This window comes from Rhinolophus ferrumequinum, chromosome 13, assembly GCF_004115265.2.
Source record: "Rhinolophus ferrumequinum isolate MPI-CBG mRhiFer1 chromosome 13, mRhiFer1_v1.p, whole genome shotgun sequence".
Taxonomy (NCBI): Eukaryota; Metazoa; Chordata; class Mammalia; order Chiroptera; family Rhinolophidae; genus Rhinolophus; species Rhinolophus ferrumequinum.
This window is the reverse complement of record NC_046296.1, coordinates 8,302,550-8,330,491: the sequence shown is the minus strand read 5'-3', so window position 1 is coordinate 8,330,491 and position 27,942 is coordinate 8,302,550. Positions and strand designations below refer to the sequence as shown.

At 45.5% G+C, this 27,942-nt stretch overlaps 1 protein-coding gene across 1 annotated transcript in view; it reads right to left on the bottom strand.

Moving 5' to 3' along the window:
* POLR1A (RNA polymerase I subunit A) overlaps positions 1 to 27,916 on the bottom strand; it is a 78,806-nt gene extending 50,890 nt beyond the window's left edge. Inside the window, exons 1-12 of the mRNA XM_033124368.1 lie at positions 27,735 to 27,916; positions 24,345 to 24,549; positions 23,250 to 23,399; positions 18,881 to 18,988; positions 17,832 to 17,917; positions 17,602 to 17,705; positions 12,885 to 12,977; positions 11,450 to 11,555; positions 10,993 to 11,155; positions 8,247 to 8,417; positions 7,984 to 8,106; positions 5,508 to 5,738 (exon numbers count right to left, since the gene is read on the bottom strand). Of these exons, the coding sequence (XP_032980259.1) occupies positions 5,508 to 5,738; positions 7,984 to 8,106; positions 8,247 to 8,417; positions 10,993 to 11,155; positions 11,450 to 11,555; positions 12,885 to 12,977; positions 17,602 to 17,705; positions 17,832 to 17,917; positions 18,881 to 18,988; positions 23,250 to 23,399; positions 24,345 to 24,549; positions 27,735 to 27,811 (1,617 nt within the window). The 5' untranslated portion in view covers positions 27,812 to 27,916. The remainder of the gene's footprint in view (positions 1 to 5,507; positions 5,739 to 7,983; positions 8,107 to 8,246; positions 8,418 to 10,992; positions 11,156 to 11,449; positions 11,556 to 12,884; positions 12,978 to 17,601; positions 17,706 to 17,831; positions 17,918 to 18,880; positions 18,989 to 23,249; positions 23,400 to 24,344; positions 24,550 to 27,734) is intronic.
* Positions 27,917 to 27,942: the final 26 nt, after the last annotated feature.

Here is a 27,942-nt window from a genome sequence, read left to right as displayed (position 1 = left end):
TCTGAGTATAAATTCCACATTTTAGAAACACTTTGCCCAATCTCATACAGCGGAGCCAGGACTGGAATACAGGGTTCTTGATTCTCATTCGAATGCCCTTTGAAAACATTTTATTACATTCAAAAAATTAATACGTTTAAATTGCCATAGTCTTCTGAGAAAACAATTTGATAATAGATTCTAGAACATTTAAAACTCATTTCCCTTTGCCCGAACATTTAAAACTCATTTCCCTTTGGCCTTTCAGAAGAAAAAGAGTGCCAAGGCAAGGGTATATGAACATCATGTTTATATAGCACTGTTGACAGTGACAAAAACTGAAAATAATCTGGCTGCCCTGCAGAAGGGGCACAGGCAAATAAACCATGGTATATACCATGGAATATCATGCAATGATAAAAAAGGCTGAGTTCCATCTACACTAGTCCTGAAGTGATGGCAATAATGTATTACATTGAAGAAAAAAAAAATCCAAGTGCTATCTAAGGTGATATGAGGAAGCAATTTAAAACCCAGCCCAAGTCTGTACGTGTTTCTATACACAAGGGGGAACGGTGCTTGGATCCTCACCAAGCTGTCTGGAGTCCTCAGGGACAGGGGCACTTGGGGAAGACAAGTAAGGTGCAGATTATCATTATATTATCATTATTACCTTTATACATCTTAGTATTGTTCATGTTACGAGGAGCATGTATTTACTGCTACAAAAATTTTTTTTCAAATCTTCAACTATTTTTAAAGAAAGCGAGAACTATTAGATTACACAAGTGGTATGTTCATTATGGGGGAAAAACAGAAAATAAAGACAAATTGAAAGAGAATAAAAACCACAAGTAATTTTACCCCTTAAAGATAACCACCATTCATGGTTGTTTTTTCCCCTCACCGATCTAGGTCATATTCATAGGTCATCGCCATAGGGCATGTCCTCCGGACAGATCTCCTCCCACAAAGCTGAAAGCCTGTTAAGCCTTTTACTGCCTTTTATCTTGTGTTATATTAATACCGAACTTCCGAAATGATGAATATAAACATTATTTTAAAAAACAAATGCATGAAGGCAACTGCTACCCCAACTGTTCTGCAGGCCCCCTCAGCAGCCCAGAGGAATCATGGAGACTCGGTGAGACCTCCCCCTACCCCAAACATCCCCTAAATCACAGCAGAGAACAGGTTGGGGGGATAACAAATCACTCCAAGGCTAGTGTCTTCTTACGTTGTCCACATTTATGAAGCTGCATCAAAAAATCGGAGAAAGAGAGACACTTGAGGTTAATAAAAGATGCTCCCCACCTCCCTCCCCCCATTACTACTCATCTGGGTTGAAAGCTCCCTCTGGCTCAGCGAAGCAGGGAGCAAACTCTCACATTCTCAAAGGCAGTCCCAAAAGCACCTGGAGCAGAGTCAGTCTCTCTGCTCCTAAAGGAATTCAAACCTTCCCCTCCCTGCCCCCACATCCATGTTTCCAGGGAGACCGGGGCTCTGAGGATTTCTGTGAGCCTCTGCCCAGGGCATGTTACCGAGCCTGAGCTGACTTTCAAGGTCTTATTTCTTTAGGCTCTCAAGGGAGAAACTGCTGGACCTGTGGTCCACGTCCAAAACCCCAGGCTGGGCCTCAGATCTGAGTCTCACAAATTTGAGACATCCTCCAGCATAAGCAAACTCCACAGCTGGAAAGGCACGCAGGCCAGACTGGCAGGCACCGGCCAATCCAAACAGAAGCCCTGGAGCACATGGCACTCCCCTGGCCAACCCAAACCTGAGGCCCTTCCTTTCTCTTGTCTCTAAATAAATACTGCAGTGAAAATTAGCATGCCCCAGTGCCCAGGTCAGAGTTTTCGGAGGCAGCCCCAGAGCCAAAATCAGCTCCTGGAAGACTGCTGGGCCGAAAAATGAGACTCAGCTGTCCTGGCCACTTCCTCATCCATTTAAGAGGCCCAGGAGAATGGGCCGAGATTTCACACCTCCAGGGAAACAAGTCCCTCAGTCATCCTTTCCCCTTCTCTCTTAACCCCGCTCACCCTCACCTGCACCTGTGACTCCACCCAGCCCTTCAGCCCAGTCCTGATCTATACACAATGTCATTGACCAAAGTCTTTACAAATTACAAATAAATGATAAGTACACGCGCATTTGATGAAATGTGTAAGTGTAGATTCGATATAACATTACTGAGTTTTTGGAGAATAAAGATAATCAACCTGAGTCCCCAGGATGTATGAACCCCTTCTTTCATAAACTCCCCTCCTGTCTTGGGGGAACAACACATCATCGGGTCCAGCGTGGCCCTCATGCCCCAGAGCCTCCTGCACCTCAACCTGTATAGATCCATCCACCCCACAAGGGTTTCCTGAGGGGTGAAAACACCCTGCTCTTGTCCTCGTGGGATTTAGGAACTCAAGAGCGGACGGGTGCACACACAGTGACAATACACCGCAGAGGGAGCCACGGGAGGATGAGGGATGCTAGCAACACAATGGGGGAAGCACACACGTTTTCAGAGGGACAAACTATTGTTTCCAGGCAAGTCACCTGTTTTTGTAAATAGTTTTTGGGGGACACAACCACACCCATTTATTTACGTACCACCTGTGGAGGCTTTCATGCCACAACAGCAGGGGTGAGTCGTTGCAACAGAGGCCGCATGGCCCATAAAGCCTACAATATTGACTGGCCCTTTGCTGGAAAAGTTTGTGGACCCCTGACCTAGAGGAATGAGGCCCTTGCTGAGACGTGCAGGAGTTAGCCAGGGAGCCTAGGGAAGGGCAAAGTGTTCCCGGCAGAGGACAGCAAGCACAGGACCTGAAGGGGAGAAAGAGCCCGGCATTGCCGCGGGGATGGCTGGAACGCCAGGGGCGAGCTGAGAGGTGAGGCTGGAGGAGGAAGCGGGAACAACGTGCTCAGCATCTGAACCGCAGTTGGAAGACGAGCAACGAGCCGACCTCATACAAGCTCACTGCTGCTCAGAACTCATTCTAGTCACGTCCCATGAACTGACCAACAGGGAGGCCCACCGTCCCTCCCTAAGCTCCCAATTCCACTCTCCTCGGACTGTATAACAGTAACCAAGGCCACGTGACGTTCTCTTATGCAGCTGCCTCACCCTCACACCCCAATGTCGGAAACCCCCATAGCCTTCTATTTTTTTCTTTCAAATGCTCTTAGCTACTGCCTTCAATGACTCACAAAGGCTCTGAAACCTGGCTCCTTCCATTTTGTTCCAACCGCTCTCCGGGGTCACAGGTGACTTTCATTTGGGCAAATTGGATGCATCTTCCCTGGGTTTTCTCACTCTTCCTAAAACTCATATTTAACTCCACAAATATCTAGTAAGTGCCCCTGGGGGATACAAAGACACCCAGGGGCTGGTCTTGACCTGGAGGAACCCCTCAACCACATGTGAGAGGGGTTCCACAGAAGCAGACACCAAACGAGCAAGCCCAGTCCATCTCTCCCTTCTCCCTCAGCTTCCCGAGGCTCGGCTTCCCCGTCCTCCCCTATTTTCTCTCTCCATTGTACTCTGTGGTGAAAGAGTTCACCACTCCCATAATTTCACTTCCTAACACTATGGGCCCTCACCTAAGTCCCACGTTTCTGCCTTTTATGGAAGATGGGCCCCTAGACTCTCCAGTATCACCTCTGATTTAGAAGGGCCCAGATGCAACTCCTCCCAGGGCTCTCCCATTCTCCCGTTCTGTAAACCGTGGCTTCCTTCTCACCTCTTCTCTCTTCTGCAGCCCTGACACCCCATCTATCGCCACGTCCCCCTGGCTCTCCCTCTGAAACATCCCGTTTTCACCCTTGGCTTCCGTTGCCGTCAGGCTGGCCCTCACCTGCCTCCTAATGACTCCATGCCCTCCCACCCTGCACGGTGCCCCCAAACTCCTTTCTTCTTAAGTATCATGTACGTGAAGGCACTGACCTCCACTGCTATTCCCCATTGGTCCACCACAGCCCTCAGCACTGAGTAACACAGTTATGGTCTCATTCCCTGGCGGTGACACTGTGAGCTCGAGTGCTCGGATCTCGTCCAGTGATGGACAAAGTGCAGCACGTAGCGGCCAATGGGCACTCACTCAGTACTACGTGACCCCGTTCTGCTCTCCCCTCTCAATTTTTCTCAAATTTTCCTATTGAGACTGTTTCACACGTTTGACTTGAGTTCATTGTTAAGTGAAAGACACCTTGAACCTTGACTCTCTTACAGCTCTCACAAAGCTCCCAGCAAAACACCAGGCACTGAAGAAAGGCAGACTAACCCGTGAGCCTGAACACAAATCTTACTGACTGCACTAGGAAAGAACAGACTAGGTGACTTGATCTGTGTCTGCACGTGTCCCGTCACCAAAGCAGAAACTGCGTTAGTGCTCTACCTTAGAAGAGCTGCAAGACGGAGAGGAAGCAAGAAGACAGGCTGCAGAGAAGGACGGTGAGAACCAATGGTCCCTGCGACAAGGCCAAGAGCACTTCCTTTTCCTCTTTGTTTCTCCTCCACAGTTCTTTCACGGCTGAGGAAATTTAGCAGAGCTTGGACCCACTGCTAAAGACCTGGTCAGCCACTGGGTGTAGACATGCCAGAGGGCAAGGAGAGGGGGAGAGGTCTCACAAATGTGCCGACAGGTGAAGAGAATGCAGTCCGTCACCCCAATTCTGGGCTGTCACCCAGAAATTAAACCCAAGTTGAATCCATTTAGCTCCAACAACTTCTGCCACAACCACCGGGTTAAGGGTCCTTTGCCAACCTCTACCAGCATGAATGGTTATTCTATTATTTGACAAGGACATAAATGATGTCACCCTCCGATTTCTCGATGTCAGCTGACATTGTTATCAGTCACGCACTGTTGGCCGTGGAGCCCAGATAAGGCTCAGGGTCCTTTAACACAGTACTACAGGCAAACATTGGCTATTGTCTGGAATTGCAGCAGCAGATGAAAACTGTCAGTTATCAGTTATGACTGACAGAGTGTAATTCCTTCCTTTGGGTCAGTTCTCAAACTTCAGCATGCAGTGGGACCCTCCGGAGAGCTTGATAAAACACCAATTCCTGGGCCCCATTCCCAGAGATTACTCAGTATGTGGGGAGAGGGGAGGAGGAGGGTGATGTGTATTTCTCACGAGCTCCAGGGACGCTACGCTTCGCTGCTGATGATCTGAGGACCCGCCCCCCTTGGAGTAGCTCTGGTCAAGGGCAGCAAATTCTCCCGCCCCAGGACCACAAATGAGTTGTTATCAAAGGCCCTCCTCGAGCCCTTGATGTGTGCCCAGCACTGTGCTGCATGGCACGAGACTGCCAAATGAAGCTCTAATCATGGCGTCTAGGCTCTAGGAGCCCCAGCTCCAGCTGGGGAGACAGTAAGGCCCACCACGCTCCTAAGGAACACCACATGTGGGAGATGCAGCATCTGGGAGAAGGCAGGATCGCCCACACAGCACTCCTGCCACGGCGCTCACCAGAGCCCCAGCTGACGGGCAGCAGTCACTGGTCAAACCTGCCCACTACTCACAATTTTTGTGCCCTGGGGCTTTGGTGCCCCCGTGGCTGGTGTCAGGAGCTGTTTGGCCACGGCTTCCCGCTGGGTTAGGTCCACGGCACTCAAGGCGGTGCGACTGCCATCCTCGTTGATGACCATGGAAGCTCCAGGGTGCACATTGGGGCCGTTGATGACTGCTTGCCTCAGTTCCTGAACGTTCCAGGGGGTAACTGGCTGAGGGTAGGTCAGTTTTGTGGCAAACACCTGAAAACAAGGTGTGGATATGAAAATTCAGGGTGGGTGGAGAAAAGTTACATGGACCCTACATATGACTCAACAAGCTGTGTGACTTTTTCCCCAAGACGTGCAGGTGCCGTCTTAGCCAAAAAGGTCCTGTGGGGAGGAAAGTGACATCCCACCTGTCTTCTTCACAGAGCCACTCTTCCATATCCGAGGTCTTACGGGAACAGAGAGGGCCTCCTTTTCCAGCAGTCTTTCTGAAGAGCCTGATCTCAGTATTGCAGTTTAGACGTTAGAATTTTTTCAACCCATTCTAAAACTTCATCATTTCCTCATCTGCCCATAAATTTATGGGCCCCAAAGGGAACACAGGATGGGACACTAATTTGAGAGGCGGCAGATGCCTGCCCTCAAGTACCACCACACCCCCCTCCACCCAAGCAGACATCACTAACTGCTCGTGGCCCTTGTCCCGAGCCCAGTGTCAGAATCTCTTTACTCAGTAGTTCCGGCAGCCGCTACAATCGAGGCGGCACGGGAGGTGAAACCGATTCGGCTTCCTGATATACAAAAAAATGCAGCACTTAGAGCTAGACCTGCAATAAGGACACTCCAATAAAAAGAAGTTCCCTGGTTAAGTGAGTTTCTGAGCTACTGAATGTTACAAACTCTTGGATGCTTCTCAGTGCACATAACTATGCGAGAGGCTGAGAAATCCTATGTAAATAACCTTGAACTTTGTCCGGTTCTCTGCTCCAATGTCACTTAGTGAGAAGCCTTCCTCACCATCCTACCCTGCGTTCCCTTCCCTATAGCCTGTTCTACTTTTGCTGATGCACTGATCACCGCCTGACAGTGTTTCTGTTGTTGTGTATTTAGGTGTCTCCACTGCTGGAATGTAAGCTTCACGGGGAACACTCTCTGTGGTTCACTGCTGAGTCTCTAGCTTATTCTGGTTATTTCACCTCCTTTGCTCCCGTTAACACCTCTCCCGAGGTATTAGGGGAAGCATGTGCCATATGCGACCAAGAAGCAGTTTCACATGCTCTGTTCCTCACAGCCATCCAGTGAGTAACAACGCCGGGCCACCATGGCCCTGAGATCTAGGCAGGTTGAAGATGAGCTGAGGGATAACTTCAGAGTCCCCATTAGGGGACAAGCCATTACCAGACGAACCCAGATCCAAGAAAGAGAGGCCCGGCACCTCTGAAAGAGGAGGCAGCACTAAAAGTCTCTCCCAAAGCTGGGGACACTGTAGGAACCATGAGGCCAAAGCCAACAGGGTGGCCCCTGCCCTCTGCCCAGAGAAGCCATAAACAGGTCATGGACCTACCTCTCTTCTCAGGGACTCACATTCAGGAATGTCCCCACTGGGCTTCACAATGCCTCTCCCTGCCCCCGACCCAGCTTCTGGATGCAAAGACCTATGGTTCCCAGGAGGGGGGGGCACAGGACTGAGTGTTCTCTCTTACCCCTTGTTCGTCATGCCCTTACCCAGGAAGCCCGTGTGCCCGAGACGAGACAGTATGCACGCAGGCGGCCATCAACAGAGTTGAGTTCTGCTCATTACCAGCGCTCCCCGGAGAGCGGCAGAGGGGGCAGTGCGTAAGTAAATGAGGCTCTCCACGGAGCGAATTAAACCATCTTCCTATTACTGACCGCAAGGCCCATTAAGGAGGAAGCCAAATAAAGGGCCGCTGCTAATGAACACCACAGCTTGAACTGGTGGGGAGCTGAAAAAAGGAGGCTGGCTCCCCAAGGAAACATTAATGGGTGGATGGGGCAAACGGCTTATCCTGAGGAACTGGGAGGGTGGACACCTCAGCCACGCCTCCTCTCCGGGGGCTCTCTCCTCTCCCTCTCCCTGGCAACCAAGGGTACACATTCCTGACTCCTGACAGCAGGCGAGTGCGTGGGATGGGAATCTCCTTTTCCCTCTGGCTCTTCTCCTCATGTAGCCAATTTGAATAGGAAGGTTTAAAGACGAGTCCAAGACAGGCGGAAGGAAGATACGTGGGTGGGGAAGTGGCACACCCTGCAGTTGGCTCCCTAGTGGCCTGGAAAGTGGGTCTTCCTCACAGGTAGAAGGTGTTTGGGGACTTGGCAAGGAGTGAGAGCAAGGCCATCACACAGAGTCGCATCCCCTCCAAATGACTTGTCCAGGAAGAGGCAGAAGCTGTCCCCACAAGCTGCCACACCCCTCCCCCCGCCCTCTTCAACACTCCGATTTGCTGCCCAACAGTAGCAAACGAGGCCCCTCCGCACACACCATGGGGATTCCAATTTCGTTGGTGTTGATGTACATGTCTGGGCAGATGACCGAGCGGGCTGCATAGTCTACTCGCTTTCCCATCATGTGCTTCCGGAATAAGCCATCCTTCTTCTCTAGGATCTTTAAGAGGGAAAAAAAAGTCCACAGAAAGTATTTAAAAAAAAAAAATCAAATATGGTTATGATTTGCTTGTTTCAATACAAATATATTTATTATTTAACCCCTTCAGCTAGCAATGGGGATCCAACTTAATTGCTCACCTGTCGAATGCCAGGGTATTTTTCCATCATTAATTTGTCCATCTCACTATCAAACACAATGTTGACGTGGCTCTGAAGGCGAATCCAAATGTTGTAAAGTTTGTCTGTGAGGGACTGGCCTGGAAGCATACTCAAAAAGGATCGGTCCATAGCACTCGAGGAGTCTTTTTCCTGGCAAGACATAACCAAGAAAACAGGCATGATGGAAAAACCTCAGAAAAGCCAGGCTTAGTTTTGTTTCTCTTTCTTACTATAGCTCTGACAAGCGATGAGCTCTAGAGTTTGCCTGTATGTCTTTTGAAACTGACAGATCTGTGGCAAAAGTGCTAACAGAGCTTGTCAGTATGCATCAACCCATTACGTATTTACCAGCCCATCTCTTTATGGTAGTAAAATGAACTCAAATTTAGAAGTAGGCTTCTTTCTTTTCTTTTAAACCAACACACACTTATTATCTCAGTTTCCGTGTGTCAGGAATCTGGGCAGAGTCTCCCTGGCATCTGTTCCAGAGTGTCTCCCAGGCTGTGATGAAGGAGTCAAGACAGTGCTGGGCTCTCATCTGAAGGTTCACTGGGGAAGGATCCTACGATGACACGGCTGGTGGCAGGATTCATTCTTTAAGAGCTGCCGGACTGAGAGCCTCAGCTGCTAGTTGGCTGTTGGCCAGAGACCACCTTCAATTATTTGCCCTGTGGGCTTCTCCAACAGGGCAGCTTGTTTCGTCAAACTGTTAGCAGCAGTTGCTGAAGTCCCTTAATATCTAATTTTTAAGGCAACCCCAGAAATTCTTTCCACATCTATACTCTTTTTGTGAAGCTCTGTTATCCTGACAGTTAATGGATTCTCATATGGAGATTCAGCTTTATTTATGGTTTTGGAAAACTTAATCCTTTCAAAGCACTTATAAAAATGCAAGTGGAAAAATTTCTTAAAACGAAAAATTATTTGCCATGTGATTTCCCATGTCATCAATTAAGACGTGGGTCCCAACTGGGATATGTCAAGTGACTGGCTGATCTCCAAGCCTCGTTGGAATATTTAGCCAAACCTCTTCTGTCCCCGGCTCTGCCTCTTCTCTTCTCCCCCTACCTGCCCAGGAGATAGGCCCTGAGGCCTTAAGCTGCCTTAGAGCACCACCTACTGACACTGTCCGGCCACCAACTGGCCCCGTCCCACAGGGTATGACACAGGAGACAGATAGTCCCATGTCCCCCAGCATGGGTCAGATGAGAGAAGAAACCTGTCAGTGTGTTGGGGGAGGGGTGGGAGAGGGTGCGTAAAGATGCAGTGAGTAAGAACATCATGGATCCCGTTTGTGGTGAAGTAGGCTTGTCCTCAACCTGAGGAACAGAGGCTGCCTTTAGTTACAGGGAGGGCAGATGTATTTTCTGCTCTGGCTGAAGGAGCCTCACAGGGACAGATGGTCACCTGTATGATGACAGAGGCCGTGTCATCCTAACTCACTGCCAGGGCATTACCTGACTCAGGGACACATGATTACTTGTGAACTGAGTAAGACTCTGTCTCACCGGGTATCCTCGGTGCCTAGAACAGCACTTGGCCCACGATTCGTGAGAGGACTGCCATGAGAATGGGATGTGGGGAGCGAGTCAGGGAAGCAAGGAGAACATGTCCTATTAATCAGATGGAAAGAGGGCACTGTGGCTTCAGGAAGCAAGAACCTTAGGAATCAGAGCGGGTACTGTTTATTTCTGCAGAGACTCAGATTTTTTGTTTGTTTGTTTTTGTTTGTTTGACAAAGGGCTGCCTTATTTTTAAGGGACAGCAAAATAAAGTTCTTATTCCTGGTCATTGGACCTGGCTATCCTATGGCTTTCCTCCCCCAAACTGGACTAGGGCCTGCAGACAGGTGGTCGAGTTTTCTTATACTGAGGACCTACACTGGCAGATCATAAAATGTAAGCAAAACCAAAGAAAGCCCCAATTAGAAAGGCTGGGTAACCCAGAGTGTTCAGAGGAAACAGTGGCGCCACCTGGTGGTAGGCCTGGTTTATAGCGGGACTGTCCCAGCAGCTAGAAGAGGGAGGCTTGAGAGACCTGTCACTCCAGACTGAGAAAGCCCTTGCTATTTGCATCCAGAGAGCACCTTAGAGCTGGAAAGGAGCTCAATGATCTCAGCAAGCCTTCTGAGCAACTAATTCATCTTTACACCCACTGAAGACCTGACACACTGAAGGGGCTTGGGAAATGTTTGCTGAAATGGGAAAACTAAATTCAGCTCCACCATTTACTGAGGAAGAGGCGAGGCCCCAAAGCTAACAGTCCTATTTTGGGAAATTCCTAAAATCTGCAACGCTGCCTTCCTGACCCCCAATGCTGGAGATCTTAAAGAGCCAAAAACAGAGCTGGGTGACTCAGGATCTAGTATTGTCACCCAAGAGGAACGTTCTTAGAGCCCCAGCGAAGCAAACTCTTCTTTCTAGGGCTACCAAGGGCGGGTGGCCCAGAACAGCCTATGTATAAAATCTCACCACAAACCATACGCCATGTTCTAGTAGAAATGAGCCCACGAAATTAAAGTAACCTAGGTCATTGGAACAGAATGTAGACTTTTCCACGCTTAGACCATGCTTTCCCTGACATTACCTGTTTCCCCCAACCAACAGCCCACACACAGCTGTACACAATTCCCAACCAGCATCTCCGGGCGCCCACAGCATCAGTGCCCACTACAGGGAGACAGAACTGTGTGCACTTATAACCTTAACTCCAAGGCAGCTCTGACCTCATCTGTGGCAGGTGCTGTGACCTCACATGGCAGCTCCTGTTCTTGGGCCATCAACGCCAGAAGCTTTCGTATCAGAACTATGTCCTTCATGACAGCCTGCAAGTTCACCGTCTGGCCATTGGTAAACATCTGGTCCCCCAGGCGATTGACAGGGCGATACCTACGGGGGACACGTGGAATCAGTGAATATTTAGTGTGGGGGAAGGGTCGTGTTCTTCAGCTTTTCACCCTTCCCCACTATAGGCCATGTATACCCCACTACACTCAAGACAACCAACATTCCCACCACATTCAGGTCACACGAACAGGAAAGTACTCACACCACCCGCAACCTGGAAGCAGGACTGCTACTGTTTCTCAGTGCCCTTCACCATTCCATCCTCTCCCAGAGATCGTCATTCAATTACTCAATACGCCTTTTTCATACAAAATAAAGTCAATTAAAGGGCATTACCTTGAGGGGGGCACCACCAAAAAATCCAGAAAGAACACAGTGGGATTGAATCTGGACTCCATCCCAACATCTTCCAGTCCCGAAAAAAGGAAATTCAGAAAGAATCCTGTGTTTGAAATAAGCCAAAAAGATCATCTAAATCTATGTGAGGTCATGGATAGATGAAACATTTTACTACGTGAAAAAAAAACACAGAAAAAAACAGGATATAGGACAACATGTAGAGTAAGATCACATTTTTCTTTATAAAAATGAGCAAAAAACAGCCTCTGGGTATTGAGAGCCTGCACACAGATAGGAGGACGCTTTAAGGATGGGTACTATAGGGACAACAGTGCTTAGCCCAGGGGTTGGCATGGCAAGGGATGGGAAACAAAAACTTTTCACTTGTTTCTAATTACCCTCAAGAGCTACACACACACACACACACACACACACACACACACACACACACACACACCACACTTTGGTATTTATAAAAAAATTTATTTGAAATATAGAAGAAAAAAAAGGTTAGCCTTCTTAAAAACAAAATAAAAACCCTTTACATCAATGCTACCACGAAGGGATCTTCTGTGGATTCAAAGCTATTAAGTTTCTAGTGACTTATAAAAAAAAAAAAAGGCTACAGGAATGAATAAAATGTGTTAGAGCCTGTCACAGAAATGACCATCTACTTGAGTGCTCCTTTTTTCCCAACATTACTTATCTCTTTTAATATTTTCAAGTGTTTATCCTTATACAATGGTCACATCCAGTGTTCCAGAATACACTCTCACAGGGTGGGTGACAGAGGGCTTGAATATAATGCACAGGTTTGTTATACGCTCAAAAGGGAATGGAGGATTTTCCTTTTTGTAGGGAATCAAAATATATCAAAATCCTAATTTACAAAAAAGACATATTAGAGTTCATTTTTTATTCACAGAAGCAATTCCCAAAGAAAACTTTCAAAAAAATCAAAAAAACGAAAAACCCATTATTTTTGGGAATTTAAAATGAAGTGCATTAGGGAGTGGCCAGTTAGCTCAGTTAGTTAGAGCGTGGTGCTGATAACACCAAGGTTGCCAGTTCGATCCCGGCATGGGCCACTGTGAGCTGTGCCCTCCTTAATAAAAAGAAAAGAAAGTGCATTACACTGAACCTTCTAGAAATATGTCAAACTATTAAGCAATGCCCACCTGCAGCTGTCATGTAATGACCAGGCTCAGTAACAATAATCAAATCCATGATTCAAAGTGTAAGACCTTTTCCACTGTATAATGCATCAATGACAACTGGCCCTGAGGCCTGCCCCAAACCTACGAGTAGATTTCAGGAGAGATCTACAATAATCACAACTTTGAAAAAATAAAAAATAATAAGACAGGGTGAATGAGTCCAGGAAATTAAAGGCCGGAGGACAGAAAGGTCTCTTTTCCGGCTGGTACAGCACCTTCGTTCTCCCAGAGGGCAGTAAGATGCTCTCGTGCACTGGTGGGTGTCAGGTACCCTCGTTTTCCCATCTGAGCTTCCTCGATTCCTGGAGCTGAGGAGGGGAATCAAAGCGTAAGTCAATTACAGGCCTCCTTCCAGAATGGGATTTGTCAATTCTTTCTCCCCACCCTGCCAAGCCGGAAAGTCAACCACAACAATCAAACTCCAGCACAGCATAGTCTCAGCTCTGAATATTTTTCCCCTTAACCTAATTTCGGAAGTCATGGAAACAATAAACTGTAAAAAAGCATCGAGCAAAAGAAAACAATCACCTACCATTCCACCACATTCTATCACTAATATCCCTTTTATATGTTCTTTTCCAGTCCTTTGATTGGATGTGTTTTAGATAGTTATAATCTTAACTATGGGTTTACTTTGCTCATTTAGTGTCCTTTTAGGAGCATTTCCACATGTAGCCACATAGGTCTTGCCTGAGCATCATTTTTAATGGCCGCACGATATTCTGCTGAGAGAATGTTTTCCTAGGTGATTGAACCATACCCTTATAGTTGGACATGTGGGTTGATCCCAGGTTTTTACTGTTATATAAGTAACATTACGATAAATCACTTTATGCACATGGTTTTTACCAGAAAGGTTCACAGAAATAGAATTATGGACAAATGAGTATGAATATTTTTATGGGTAAATGTATATTCAATTTCTTCTTACACATGTTAGGCTGATGTGTGAGGAGTAGATTGATTTTCTCAAATCAAGCAAGATCGCTCTGGGATACTATTACCAATACCCAAGGGAAGTCAGAAAATCAGACCTGGGGCTGGGCTGCCATTTGGGGTGTCAGGCTCCGGGAACTTACATGGTTAATGAAGGTATCAGTAATGTGACCCTGAAGTTCAAATCTGTCAACCTCTTCTGGGATACATTCATGGAAATGAATATTGCTCAATTTTCCCTTTTTATGTACGCATCAGGGCAGGAACTCCATCTTGTCTGTTTTCCTAGCATCTGACACAGTGCCTCGTACACTGGCTTGAACAGACAGATTCAAAATATCCTAGATACTCTATCTGTTCTTAAAAACCTCCCTGTTGCCTTTTTTCATAGTTGTAAAATCCAGCTTCATTCCACCTCCGATTCTTAATTAGTTTTTTCACTATCTGCAGAGGATATGTTATCACAAGTTCTTAGAGAAATCTGAATCCTGGATAACGATGAATAGATATACCATAATTTAGTTAACTATTCTCTATTAAAAGACATTTAAGTCTTTTAAACAGTACTGTGGGAACATCTAATTCTTAGAATAAAGTCATAGAAGCAGAATTGCTAGGTCTACACATTTAATATTTTAATTCCTATAAAAGCGAAACATTTCAACCAGTTAATGCAATTGAAGGATGTCTGGGTATGCAATGAAGAGGCTTTGACCTTCAAGGATGACCAAAGCATCGTATATCCAGTGGAAAAAAAGACCCTATTAACCTAAAGAACAACTCTGTGGGCATTTCTGGAGACAACTATCTGAATTTTCTTTCCTACTAAACGGGCTTGAGGAAGAGCAGCTGACTCTGGCGTGCTCTCCAGCCCATCCCAGAGCTATCAGTGCATGAAGCCCCCACTGCCGTTTAACCACCACGATGCCAAACTGGGGTTGTTCTATTGTAGGATTTGAGTCAGAAGAGACCTGCAGGAAGCTACCACTTCACACAGGCTGCACCCCTCCTAACGAGACACGTTTACAGCCTGCAAAAATGAAATCTGCCTGGATGGATTTCAGAACATCCCTAACGTGTTTCATTCAGCTCTAAGAGCTGTCACGTGAACAAGGGGGTCGGGAGGTCAAATAACTTGGGGAAAGACTGGATCACAGTGGGGAGAGTATCTTGGCTACAAGAATTCTCATTTAAAAATACAAGTGTGCGCTGTGGGGCTCAAGGAGCCCTCTGGAGCGCATGCAGCATTTCCTAAATGGCTCTCCGCCTGAGAGGACCAATGTGTGGAGACCACTGAGGCACAGTCACTGCTTGGCTCCCTTTGGTACAGTAATGCGGCCAGACCCTTGCTCAGAACGCTTACCTGCCTGCACATCACCTGCTCCCTGGAGTTACTGACCTGTGACTCTTGCAGCCTCCTCTGATGGCGGAGGCCACGTGGTCAGGTCTCCACCTTGGCACTGTGCTCGGCCACAAGCAGGTTCTCAGCATGAGGCTGAGTGCCCCAAAGGTAAATGTTTGTTAAGTACTAAAAACCCAGTCCTAGAACTGTGGAAGACGACTGTCGACTAGATTTAATGCACAAACTTTTGCCTGGCCCCACCATCATAGTCTCATAGCTGCAGTGAGAGAGTACTTCAAAGGATGGACTTGACAAAGGCATTGCAAGGTTACTTAACTGCTCGTTATTTGCCCCTAAGAAACAGTTACCCTTCTAGAATTCTGATCTTTTTTGTTCTCAATCTGTGCACATTTTCTAAGGCGCCCTAAGGGATAGAGCAGCAGTTCCCAACCTTAAAAATAGTTTTAAGGATTATTAATAGGTAAGTGTAGGAAAATCCACCCTTGTGGTTAACTGTTAAACAAAATTAAACAGGCTTTTTAAATGCAATGTGATATCCTGGATTGGATCCTGGAACACAAAAAGGACATTCCTGGAAAAACTGGAAAAATTCAACTAAAGTCTGTAGTTCCATGAATAGTAGTGTACCAACCTTAATGTCATAGTTTTGACAAATGCACGATGGTGATCTAATGTTACATTAGGACAAAATGAATAAACAGTATATGGGAACTCTGTGCTATTTTTGCAATCCTTTCGCAAGTCTAAAATTAGTCTAAAATAAAAGGGTCTTTAAAAAGTAATAAACCGGGCCAGTCTGGTGGCTCAGGCAGTTAGAGCTCCATGCTCCTAACTCTGAAGGTTGCCGGTTCGATTCCCACATGGTCCAGTGGGCTTTCAACCACAAGGTTGCCGGTTCAATTCCTCGAGTCCCGCAAGGGATGGTGGGCAGTGCCCCCTGCAACTAAAATTGAACACGGCACCTTGAGCTGAGCTGCCGCTGAGCTCCCGGATGGCTCAGTTGGTTGGAGTGCGTCCTCTCAACCACAAGGTTGCCGGTTCAACTCCCGCAAGGGATGGTGGGCTGCGCCCCCTGCAACTAGAAAATGGCAACTGGACCTGGAGCTGAGCTGCACCCTCCACAACTAAGATTGAAAGGACAACAACTTGACTTGGAAAAAAAGGCCTGGAAGTACACACTGTTCCCCAATAAAGTCCTGTTTCCCTTCCCCAATAAAATCTTTAAAAAAAGAAAAAAAGTAATAAACAAATGTGTTACTGCTATGGTCTGAATGTTTGTGTCCCCCAGGTTTCGTGTGTTGAAAGCTGAATCTCCAAGGTGACGGTGTTAGGAGGTGGGGCCTTTGGGAGGTGACTGGTCGTGACGACGAACTCTCATGAGTGGGACTGGTGCCCTTATGAAATACCCCAGAGAGAGCGCCCTTGCCCCTTTCTGCCATGTGAGGGGACAGGGAAAAGTCAGCTGTCAATGAGGGGGTGGGCCCTCACCAGACACTGAATGTGCCAGCACCCTAATCTTACACTTCCCAGCCTCCAGAACTGTGAGAAATAAATGTATGTTGTTTATAAGCCACCCAGGCTATGGTATTTTTGTTATAGCAGCCTGAACTGACTAAGACAGTTATTTAACTCCAGGCCTTGCCAGTCTTCAATGTAAAAGGCAGATTAGGCATCTTGAGGAAGAGATCTTACTTCCCAGCCTCTTCCACATTCTCAAGCTCTGAAATAAAGTTTAGTCACAATATGCTATGGACTTTCACACATGAAATTTCCTAAACTCCAGGCAAGAAGTATTGTTATTGCTATTAGACAGAATTGGAAACTGAAGCTCCAAGAAGTGGCCTTCTGTAATAAGACTACGTAACTGCTAGACCCACTCAGAATACGTAGCAGAGAGAGGTGTCAATCACAGGCTATGTTTTCCCACCCTGGCACATTGACTGTACAATAAAAAGGAACAGTTAACATCTACAGAGCACGTACTACATAGCAGGTACTAGTCTCAATACTCCAAATGAAATACCTTATTTAATCTTCAATACTTCAAAATAAAAAACATATTTAAACAAACCTACAACTACAAATATAAATAATCAGGAGTACTGTTTGTCTCTCAAATTTTTCCTCAAGTACCCCAAGGGTGGAACAGAGCTGAGGAAGAGACACTCTACCCCAGGAATTTAATGGACAGCCAGGAGCAGCCTGCAGGAGGCGCTCACATTCTTCTAACGCTCGGTTTTTCAAATTCACCTACATTTTACATTTTATTTCAAAATAAATCCACACTTGTTTGATGATAAAATGGTTCTAAATACTTGCCACGTATATTACTTCACTTTTGCCTCAAAAATCTTTCAGAAAATGACCATCTGATTCAAAAGTCACCTATTCAGCCCACGGGGCGCTGCCATCATGCAGCCTGGCCCGTCAGTTGTGTGAGAGGCCAGCGCTGCACCCTCACCAGGACCCCTCCAGCCCCGAGAGGCCCGGACACAGCTCCACTACTGGCCCACCACAAACACACAGCTGAGAAACGTGGTGTGGAAGACCAGGCATTCCCAAGGTTCGGGACACATCTGACGGCCACGCATGAGAGACATGGCTGAGGGCCTCGCAGGGCCGGGCCTGCTTACCCAGGGGCTCCGTGCCCTTCTGGTCAGCTTTCCTGTGCACCATGGATGGGTATGTGATTGTCAGTTTGCTGTTGTGCTCCTTTCGGACAAGTGATCGCCCAGTCCTAGGCATGAAAACAGTTGTGATTTGAGGACAGAAAAAATCCAACAGGACACTTATTAACAGCTGGAGTGACTGGCCAGAGGTTTCTCGCCTGAGGAGAGGGAAAGGCAAGAGCTCCAATACTCACTTGCAGTGCGGACATCGCTTAGCAGTCATATGTGTCTTCCAGAAGTGAGTAATGAGTTTGCTCTTGCTCTCACAGACATTTTTCACCTGTTAAAAAAAGGCAAAGAATCTCAGAGCGCTGTTTGAAGAGAATGCAGTATGTATTCATTCTGTGGGTTTTTTTTTTTTTTTGAAAAACCAGAGGAAGGCACCCCTTTCTTAAACAAAAATTTCCAGAGCCCTAATATAGCCAAGCTCTGCCAATTACTGAGTGACTTCTTTCCTTAAGTTTTCTCACTTATAATATGGGAACAATCGTAACCACATCACCAAGCTATTACTTGGTAAAGCAATCATGATAACTGATAAAGAGATCACGAATGCAGTCGGGGGCTGGGAACAAAATAAGTAGTCAAAAAATGCTAGTTACTTTTAGTTTAAAACAAACCTGTCTGGATGCAGCTGGTGTACCCTCCCTGCTGCCTCTCTGAGCTATACCTCAGGGTTCTGAGAAAGGTACATCTCACAGTTAAGCTACATGAGTGGTTCTGCACCTGGCTGCAAATGAGACCCACTTGGGAGCTTTTGAAACTTCCACTCGGGCCCCACCCCAGACCACTTAAATCAGAATCTCTGGTGTGAAACTCGGGCATGAGGTGAATCAGATTTCAAGTTAGTCCTACAGACAGATTACCGACATCATTCATTCACTGAACAAATTAATACTTATATAGGTGCCACTGAGGAACAAAGAGGTAGCTGTGGTTTATAACGTTGGAGAGAGAAAGAAGGACATGGACCTCATTCTCAAAGTGAGACTATAAGACAGGACCTTGCTGGATGCTGTACCTAAACCACCCAATTTCATGTAATCTCATCGGTCCTGAAGGCAGGCATCAAAGATGGGGACACGATGGCTCAGGGTCAGTTGTGTAACTTGCAAGGTCACAGGCCTCCTAAGAGGCAGAGCTGGGATTCAAACCCAGGTCAACTTTGGGAAAACAAAAGTATACATGAATGATGGTGCTAAAACCCAAGTTTTCTGGAAAAAAGAGAGACAGGATAACGCACCTGTGCACCTTGAGATCCCAAGAGATTGTTCTGTACAATTTTGGTTGTATATTGTTCTAACTCCTCCTGAATTTCAAAGGCAGTAGGATCGGGGTTTTCTTCCAGAAACTGAAAAACAAAGAGGAAAACCATATTATCAAAGTAAAGCAAGTGTATGATTAGCAGCACCCCGGGCCAGCCTCCTTAAGGGCAGAGCATTTGCTTTGAGGGGCGAGAAAGAAACTTCATGGCTGCTGTGTTGCATTCTTAAAGCAGTGAGGCTGTTAAAAAAATCAGAAGAGACTATCCTGCTTCCAATAATGGTTGGCTAGAGTTTTCATACCAACCTAAAACTGAAAAGAACCAAGAAAGGATAAAATATTTTGAAAACGTTAAATCTCTGAAGAGCTGACATGACAGGACAGTGAGGAACATCCAGACTGAAATGAAGGAAAAATAAGAATCTAGGAGGTCGAGGAGCAGGGGGGCCACATCTGCCGCACTGCACAGCTCCGGGGCACAGCTCTGGGGCAGCCCTCAATGCAGTTGTGGCCCTCAGGGGAAGATACTGACAGACTTCCGTGATGTTCCCTGGAGCTGTGAAACATGGCAGCACTGGCCCTGGGCACATTTTCCAAGTCAGGAATTCTGAACTTCTCATTTTGGAAGCCTCAAATGATGAAGGGGATAGAAATCAAAGCTTACAGTGCAAGGACAAGAATCTAATAGGATACCTTCCCTCCCATATCCTATGCCACAAACACAGGAAGCTGGGAACCCCAAAGGCTACGCCCTTGGGTACTAAACCCGCTCTTGGACAGAACCACCAGGATTCTAACTGCCTGGGAGTCCGGTGAGCCACCAGCTTTGAACATGGACCCAGGCAACCAAGCACATGGCAGAAGCAATAAGAAGTCTCTCTGGAGGAAGGCAGCAGCATCCTCGGCCTCAAATTATCCCTATAAAGTACTTTTTAAATACAACGACAAACTGTCAACAATAAGCACACAAGGACAGGGGAAAGAGGAGTTTCTGGGGACACAGACAATATCCTGACACTGAAGGTGAGTACATGGGTGATGGTTACTTTGTAACTATTTGTTAGATTGTATGATGAATGCATTTCTGTGAGTATATTTTATAAAAAAAACTTTCTTAAAGTAGGCATCACCAATAATTTTATGCCAATAATTTTGAAACTTTAGATGAAATGGACAAATTCCTACAAAAATATAACTTACTCTGAGTAAAGGTTTAAGAAAATCCTTCTCTCTCTCTCTCTCTCTCTCTCTCTCTCTCTCTCTGTCTCTTTTGGACAAGTTTGATTTGGGGTTAGGTTTTCAGTTCTGTTCCCTTGGAAACTTGATAAAAGCGGAAATACCAACTGTGTTATTAGGCAGCACTGCTGACGGTAAACATGACCTCCATGGGTTAACTGCATCTGAACTAGGAAGCCTGAATGAACTATAAACGCCTAGTGGGAAACCACTGCTCTGAGCTTCCCTGGTGCTAACTACACATGTCCTTGAGGGTCTCTGGAAGCTGGGCCCACAGGCTGTCACTAAAGATACTGATTCTTATTTGGGGCCTGGGGTTTTTAGGCCAGGGTGACTCTCGTGCCCACTGGTGTAATCCATTCTTTAGCTCCTGATCAGTCACTTGGAGAGCCAAAGAAGACTAGCCCCTGGCCAGCTCTGAGGACACCCACTGAAGAGAAACTGTCTGGCAGCACCCTGCTGATATACTGCGTCTCCCATCTTACACGTACTCTTTCAGAGTTCTTTAAAGAGAGAGAAAGAAAGACAGAATTCCCTAAGTCATTTCGGGAGGCTAACATAATCTAGGTAACCAAACTCAAAAGGACAATATGAGAAAGGAAATCTACTATCCATTGTCATTTGTGATCACAGGTGCAAAAATCCTAAGCAAAATATAAGGAAATCAAATCCAGCAACGAATGAAAAAGACAAATTATTGAGAATAAGGAATCCCAGGAATCCAAAGTTACTTTAACATGAGAAAAGGAACTGAGTGATTCACCATGTGAGTGGGTTAGAAGAGAAAAATTATCTGAAACTTCCAAGTTTTGCCAATTCTCCAATAATGTCCTTTATAGCAAAAGTACCCAGTTCAGAACTACCTGCTGCGTTTACTTGTCCTGCCTCTTTAGTCTCCTTCCGTCTAGAATGGTCATTTGGTCTAACTTTGAAAATATTACGTTTTAAAGATTAAAGGTCAGTTAAACGTGGGTGTGTCTGATCGCTCCTTGTGATCAGATTCTGCTGGTGCATCTTTGACAGGAAAACCCATAAGCGATGACCTGCTCCTCTCATTGCATCCTATTAGGTGGTGCATGATTTCAATTTGCTACATTAGGTGATGTTCACTCACTTTGACCAATGAGTAAGAAGGTGACTGCCAGACTTCTCCACTGTAAAGTTCCTCTTTCCCTCCTCTTCATAATTAATAAAGATTATTATGTGTGTGGGGGGAGTACTTTGAAACTGTGTAAATAGCCTGTTGTTTAAACTTTCAGTTCATTCATTCATTCATTTATATCAGTATGAACTCATGGAATGCATAGGTTTCTACTTTATTCGATGGGTTATATTTACTATCATCATGTATTTTGATTCTCAACTATCCTAGATTTAGCCAGTGTGAGCCCTCCAAGTTGGCTCCTGTGTCTTTTTGACATGTCCCCATCCATCGTTCTCCGAGTACCACTCCTCCCTCTGGCACATGACATTCTAAGTTCATCTTGTACTTTCTGCATCAGCCCTGGAAACAGCCATTTATCCAAAGAGCCCTTTTAGTGGACAATGGTATTTAGAAGCTAAGACAAGGCATGAGCTGTGCTCATTGCTACCACTGCTCCGAGGCCCTCCTGGGGACAGAACTAGGGAACATATGTGCACCCACACACACACACCCCCTTCACACTGGTACTTTTACTCCCAATCTAACACTACAGGATTACCTGGGGTCTTCTCTCGTACACATATTTGTACCGTCCTCCTCTGATGGTGTGAAACCTGGCCAGCATTATCCTTACTGTATGTACTTATTTGATCAACCCTCCTCCCTGTACATAACCACTCTCCCATCACTGCTGCCAGCCTGTCCTGTGCACGGCCCCCTCTCACCCAACGTGGGCTCACATCCCACTCCAGGCCACCCTCCTTGTGGACCCTCTCCTCACCCGCTCGGGGCTCTCATAGCCCACACTGGGCCATCCAGCATGGGCTCCGTCTCACAGGACTTGGTTGGACACCCACATCCCGTGCTGAGCCTTCACCCCAAATGAACATGCCCCTCACCCTATGTGAACTCTGACCTCCATGCTGGGCTGCCCACACATGCGGACACCCTCTCTCCCTTGAATGCTTTTCCCATCTTGCTTGGACCCTGACAACCCATACAAGGCCATACCTCTGCGTAGAATCTTCTCTGCTCTTCCCATTGTGTGTCTTTAAGATTTAAGTGTCTTTAAGACTGAATTATTCAGGAAAGGGAAGGGGAAGAGGAAAAGGGAAAGGCTTCCCTTTGTGAGAAGAAACAAGACGAGGATGCATGCTATTCCTTCAATCCCCAGCCACCAAAATAAGGTAAGAAAAAGAAATAAAACATAGAAGGACTGGAAATAAATAAAACTGCTGTAAATCACAGATGATGATTGTGTTGGAACTCTAAAAGAATGTACACATAAAGTATTAAAATTGATAAGATGCTTTTGTCTAGTTGTTTCATACAAAAATCAATATATAAAAAATGAGTACTATTTTGATCCACAAACAGAAAATAAATTTTAAATAAGATATTTATAACAGCACCAGAAATCACAAAGGAAAAAAGGCTCCACAGTAGAGAGATCTGGTGATCACCATCTTATTCAAGTAATCAAACTAAGCATTACTGACAGAACAATGGGGACAGCGTGTGCATCCTAAAATGATGCAGACAAAGCATCCTATGTCATGCAGGTTGTGGTCTTATCAAAATGTGAATCTAATGAGGAAATAATCAGAAAAATCCAGGGTGTGAGAAATCGTACAAGACAACTAGCCTTGAGTCTTCAAAAAGTCAGTATCATGGAAATGAATTTTCTATATTAAAACATCCTGCATTAACAATCCAAAGCAATGCATGAACCTTGATTGGATCCTGGGTCCAGGAAAAAAAAAGCTCACCAATGGGTAAAATAGTATTTCTATGCCGTTTTCATTAGCATTTCTTCAATTACCCTATGGCTTCATGTTTTCACACCTATCTGGTTATAAGACATAAAGATCAAATATTCTGGTGACTATTCTTAGGGACAACACACAAACAGCTCTTGTTCCCACCACGCTGGCTCGCCTGATTTCCATGACAGCCACTACCCACATACCCTGTTCAGAATTCTCTCCAGCTCGAATACTGCGTGAAGGGCTCCAACTTCCAGAACTCTCAGCTGGCAGACCAGGAGGTGAATCACAGCCCGGGGGCAAGTCAGCATGTGGCAGTTTAAACAGGAGCCCCGGAGCAACAGGTAGAGTTTCTGAACAGAGGGAACAAAAAGAAAACAGGATATTAGAAAGAGATGCAACGGCCAGGGTGATTTTCAATATACTTCGGATTTTCGTTTTCATATAGTCAGTTTACTCCCTTAAGATTTCCGCTATTGAAAGGTCTTCATGACTCCAAGACTAGATGAAATACTCCTCTACATTTTTTCTATGATTTCATTTTAGTCCACTAAAATTTGAAATTTATTTTGGGTCTGAGATAGGGAGCTACCTTTATTTAAGTACTGAATATTAAATTTCGTGTTTAAACAAATTTATTTACATTTAGGATGAAGATAAATACAAAGTTTAAATTGAGTTAAATATTTAATATTTAACTAAGACAATTCTCTTCCCTTAATATGATTAACAGATGAAAATCGTATCCATGTACATATCATCTGAACAGCTTAAAACAAACCCAGGGGGCCAGGCTGACTAATACGAAGCACTGAAAACACAAAGGAGCACTCCAGACAGGAGCTTTGTTCTGAGCTCATCCTCAGGCCTTCTGGGCCTTTGCTTCTCCTGGAACCCAGCAAGAGCCTACAAAGTCACCTAAAGAGCTCAGGGAGGCTTGGAGAACTCCAACGTTCCCTCTATTGCCAGGGCGGCCTCCACTCGATCTCTGAAGGGGGTGAAGCCCCTGAAACGAAAGGTGCAGGGCATGGCTCCAGAGGCTTTCTTCCCCTCATGGGAACAGAATCAAGCCGTGGCTCTTCTCAACGGGAATCAAACTGCAATTCATTTCGTTAGGGCTAGAGGCCGACTTGAATATACTAGCTTTGGCTCCTCAAGGCTGACAATCTAATGGTAAGGAACACTTTCCCTCCAAGTGTCCGGAGGTCACCTCCTCAACCCCCTCCTGTGGGGAGAGGGGTAGTCTCACAAACCCCACCAGCAGCCCTGAGACCCACGCGGCCCAGGGCAGAACCTACGTCGAAGAGGAGAGGGTTGTACACAGTGAGCGGGAGCTCAATGTGGCCCAGGTGGCCGGAGCAGTTGTTGAAGTCTTGCACGCAGGTGGCGCACACCTCCTTGGAATCCGCAGGACCCAGAGCTAAATCGTACAGGCCGTTCACTGAGGGGTTCCCCAGGCTGTCCAGGTACCTAGGGTTCGTAATGGACTTAACACTTAATTTCCTAAGGAGAAAAAGACCAAGGGAAAACTAAGGTTACTCGACTTCTCAGATGTTTCCTCTACGGCACTCACAAAAATGCAGTCAAGTGATGATGTAATGAATGTGTTTCCTCAGACCGCGGACAGCTCCGGAGGGCAGAATCTGTCTGCCTTGCTTACTGCTGTTCAGCACAGAGCAAGGAGCCTGCACACAATAGTTGCTCAATAAAATATGTGCTGCATAAGAGTGGTAAAATCTTTCAAAAAGAGATTTAATGCAAATCTTGCACTAACTGGAAGACTTTTAAAAAGGACTTAAGTAACTACTACACGCCAAATGCGCCAAATGTTTTACAAGAAGCATTTGGTCTTGACTTTAACCCCCTGAGATGGGCATCACTATATGCATTTTTCAGAGGAGGAAACAAGCCCAGAGCAGTTAGGCGATTTAACCTAGGGGACACAGCCAGAATGGGGCAGGGTAGGGAGGTGGGCAGGGAGGGTATGGACCACACTAACTCTAAAGCCCACCTAGTTCAATAAAGGAGAGATGACCTAGTAACCCCTGTATGCAGGAATAGGAAATTGAGGAACGTTAAACACAAACATTCAAACGTTTGACAAATATAACTTGCTTTACTAAAGATTTCATCAGTCTTTTCTGTTTCGTTTAAAAGGGGCTCCCATAGGATATCTAACTACTTTTACCAAAGTTACATTCATGCCCAGTTTGCCTTTTAACCTTTTTTTTTTTTTTTTCTGATTTAGAAAATAAGGATACGGACAAAGAAATCACCCAAATGTCAACACCTAGAGAACATTCATAGACCCTTTTTTTTCTATAGGTACATTTTTTAAAAACCTTAACTGGGGTTTGAGATTTCCAGCATTGCACGTGTCCATTTTCGTTTAGTATTAAATGAGTGTTTGCACGTCACTAAAAATTCTTTGGAAACATTATTCTTAAGAGTTGCAAAATCTTTCATTACGTGGCAATTAATATAATTCACTTACCCAAACTCTATTATACATAAACTTATACTACCTATCTATGTAAAGATTTTTGCATAGAATAATTCAAATTTCTATTTCTTAAAAATACAATTATTTCCTCAGGTGAATGGAATCCATGAATTAAAGGGTACAAACTGTTTTGAAGCTCTTGGTATATCCAGAAAAGGTGGGCTAACAGTAGATTACCTTAACCAGCACCGAGTCTTAGCACTTAAAAATCTTTCCAAATTTAAGGGGGAAACAAATGCTACCCCATTGTCACGTTAATTACTTCTTTATTACAGTAGTTTTTTTTTTAAAAGCTTTGGTCCTTTACTTATTTTTTTAATTAAAATCTTGATTTTTTTGTTATTATTCTACATGAGCTCCTGCCAACCTAAAACACTTTTTCTTGTGGATGCAATTGTATCTATTGCTGGTTGACGCTATAGTGGGAATTTCTCGGCTAGCATACTGTACCCAGTGTTACCAGAGTTGGCGCTCAGTTTATTCATCCATTCACTCAACCAGAGTTGAGGCTAAAAGAAAGGAATGAGACATACAGGAAGCTCAAGACTAGTAGAGGGAGACAGACATATAAAAAAGCACAAAATGTGACCGTAGCACTGTGGTAAACAACTGTGCTAGGTGTAGAAAGACCTCAGAAAATGAGGGAGATTGAGCTGAGCCTTAGGAGTGTCAGAGATGCTCTGATGTCTGCCGAGGGTAGAGAGAGAAGACAGAGGGAAGCAGAGGACACTGATGCAGAGAAAATAGTTTGAGGAAAGACCCAGATGTTGAAACCTGAACCTGATGTCAGGTTCTGGAATGTGCCAGTGGTTTAGTAGTGCTAGGGAAAGGATAATGTTATAGCAAAAATCTGCATTGGCCTGATCGTGGGAAAATTTGTAGGCTAAGCTAAGAAAGTAGCCTTTACCTGAGGGAAAAGCAGTGTCTCTGGAGGGTTGTAAGGGTGACAGTAGCATGATCACATTTACACTTTGGGAGACTAATTTTGACAGCAATGTGGAAGATGAACTGGACAGGTGTAAAGTGGAGAGAAAAGACAATTCAAACAGGAGATAAAGCTGTGACCTAAGGGAGTAGCAGTAGGGTATAGAACAAACAGATATGTCGGTGGACACAGTAAGAGCCCAATAAATAAATTAAGATGTCAGGAGAGACAGGTCTAGAATTATTTCCCAGTCACACAACAGTGACCATTTGCACTAGACTAGGTACCATTTTGAAAGGGCGAGTTCCCCATCCCAGGAAGTGCATGCTGAGTTTTTGGTATATGAGTTTAAGAGCTCTGTGTGACATTCAAGTAGAGATGTCCAGAAAACAGCTGAATAAATAACTCTGAAAACCAGGAAAAGAAATTTGGGCTGGAGATTTAAATTTGAGAATATTAATCATGAAAGTGGTGAAATTGTTTAGGGATGACATTTAGGACAAGCAAGGCAGTATGACCAGAACAGAACCTTTGAACACTAAGATTTAAGGAAAATAGGAATCAGCTAAGGAGCCTGAAACACATTCGAATGTAAGCCATGAATGCAAGGACCTTGTTCACCGATGTGTCACTGACGCGTAGCATACTGCCCGACAAAAACTGGGTGATCGATAAATATTTGTAGGTTGCTTGATAAACTGACCATGTAAGGAATCAGAAACATGAAGAATACTTGTCACAGAAACAGAAGAACCTTAAGACAGAAAGGTCCTGAAAGAGAGGAAAGTTTCAAGGGTGTGGTCAAAACTGTCAAATGCTACAATGATCGAAATGAGGACTTAAGAGAGTCCCCTTGATTTAGTAACTAAGCGGAGAAATACAGGTGGTCCTGGCAAAGAGAAGTCGCCTGAACTGAGTCTTGAAGGATAATCATTTTATAAACGAGACTATATGCTCGATTAACCGCGTCCGAGACATTATAATAACTTCACAAAAGCTGGTTAATTAACGAGAAACCTGGCGGAGGATAACGCTGCAATCTCGCGAACCCCTCCACCTCAGCGCACTTTTTCGCAGCTCAAAGAGATGCTAGGCAGTGCACGCCAGCCCAAGACGTTCCCGGAACTACGGGTCCCAGCAGGCCAAGCGCCCGACAACTATGGACGTAGAGGATAAATGGGCGCAAGACCAGTTGGGAACCGTAGTTTATGGCGCCGACCTCAAGAGACAAGCTGAACACTCTTCCCACCAACTCCTTACTTGAGCTCTTCGGCCGAATACATCCCGAAAGAAATGCCCTGTAGCCGCCGCCAGGGCATGTTCTTTAAGCCCGACATCCTCCAGGTCAGTTTCGAGTTCTGGCACCCAGAGAGAAATTCCAATAACCACCAGCCTATTCCTAACGCAGCCACACGCCCGCATCCACCATGTGATTTAAACTACGCTTGCGCGCGATAAACCCTGGCTG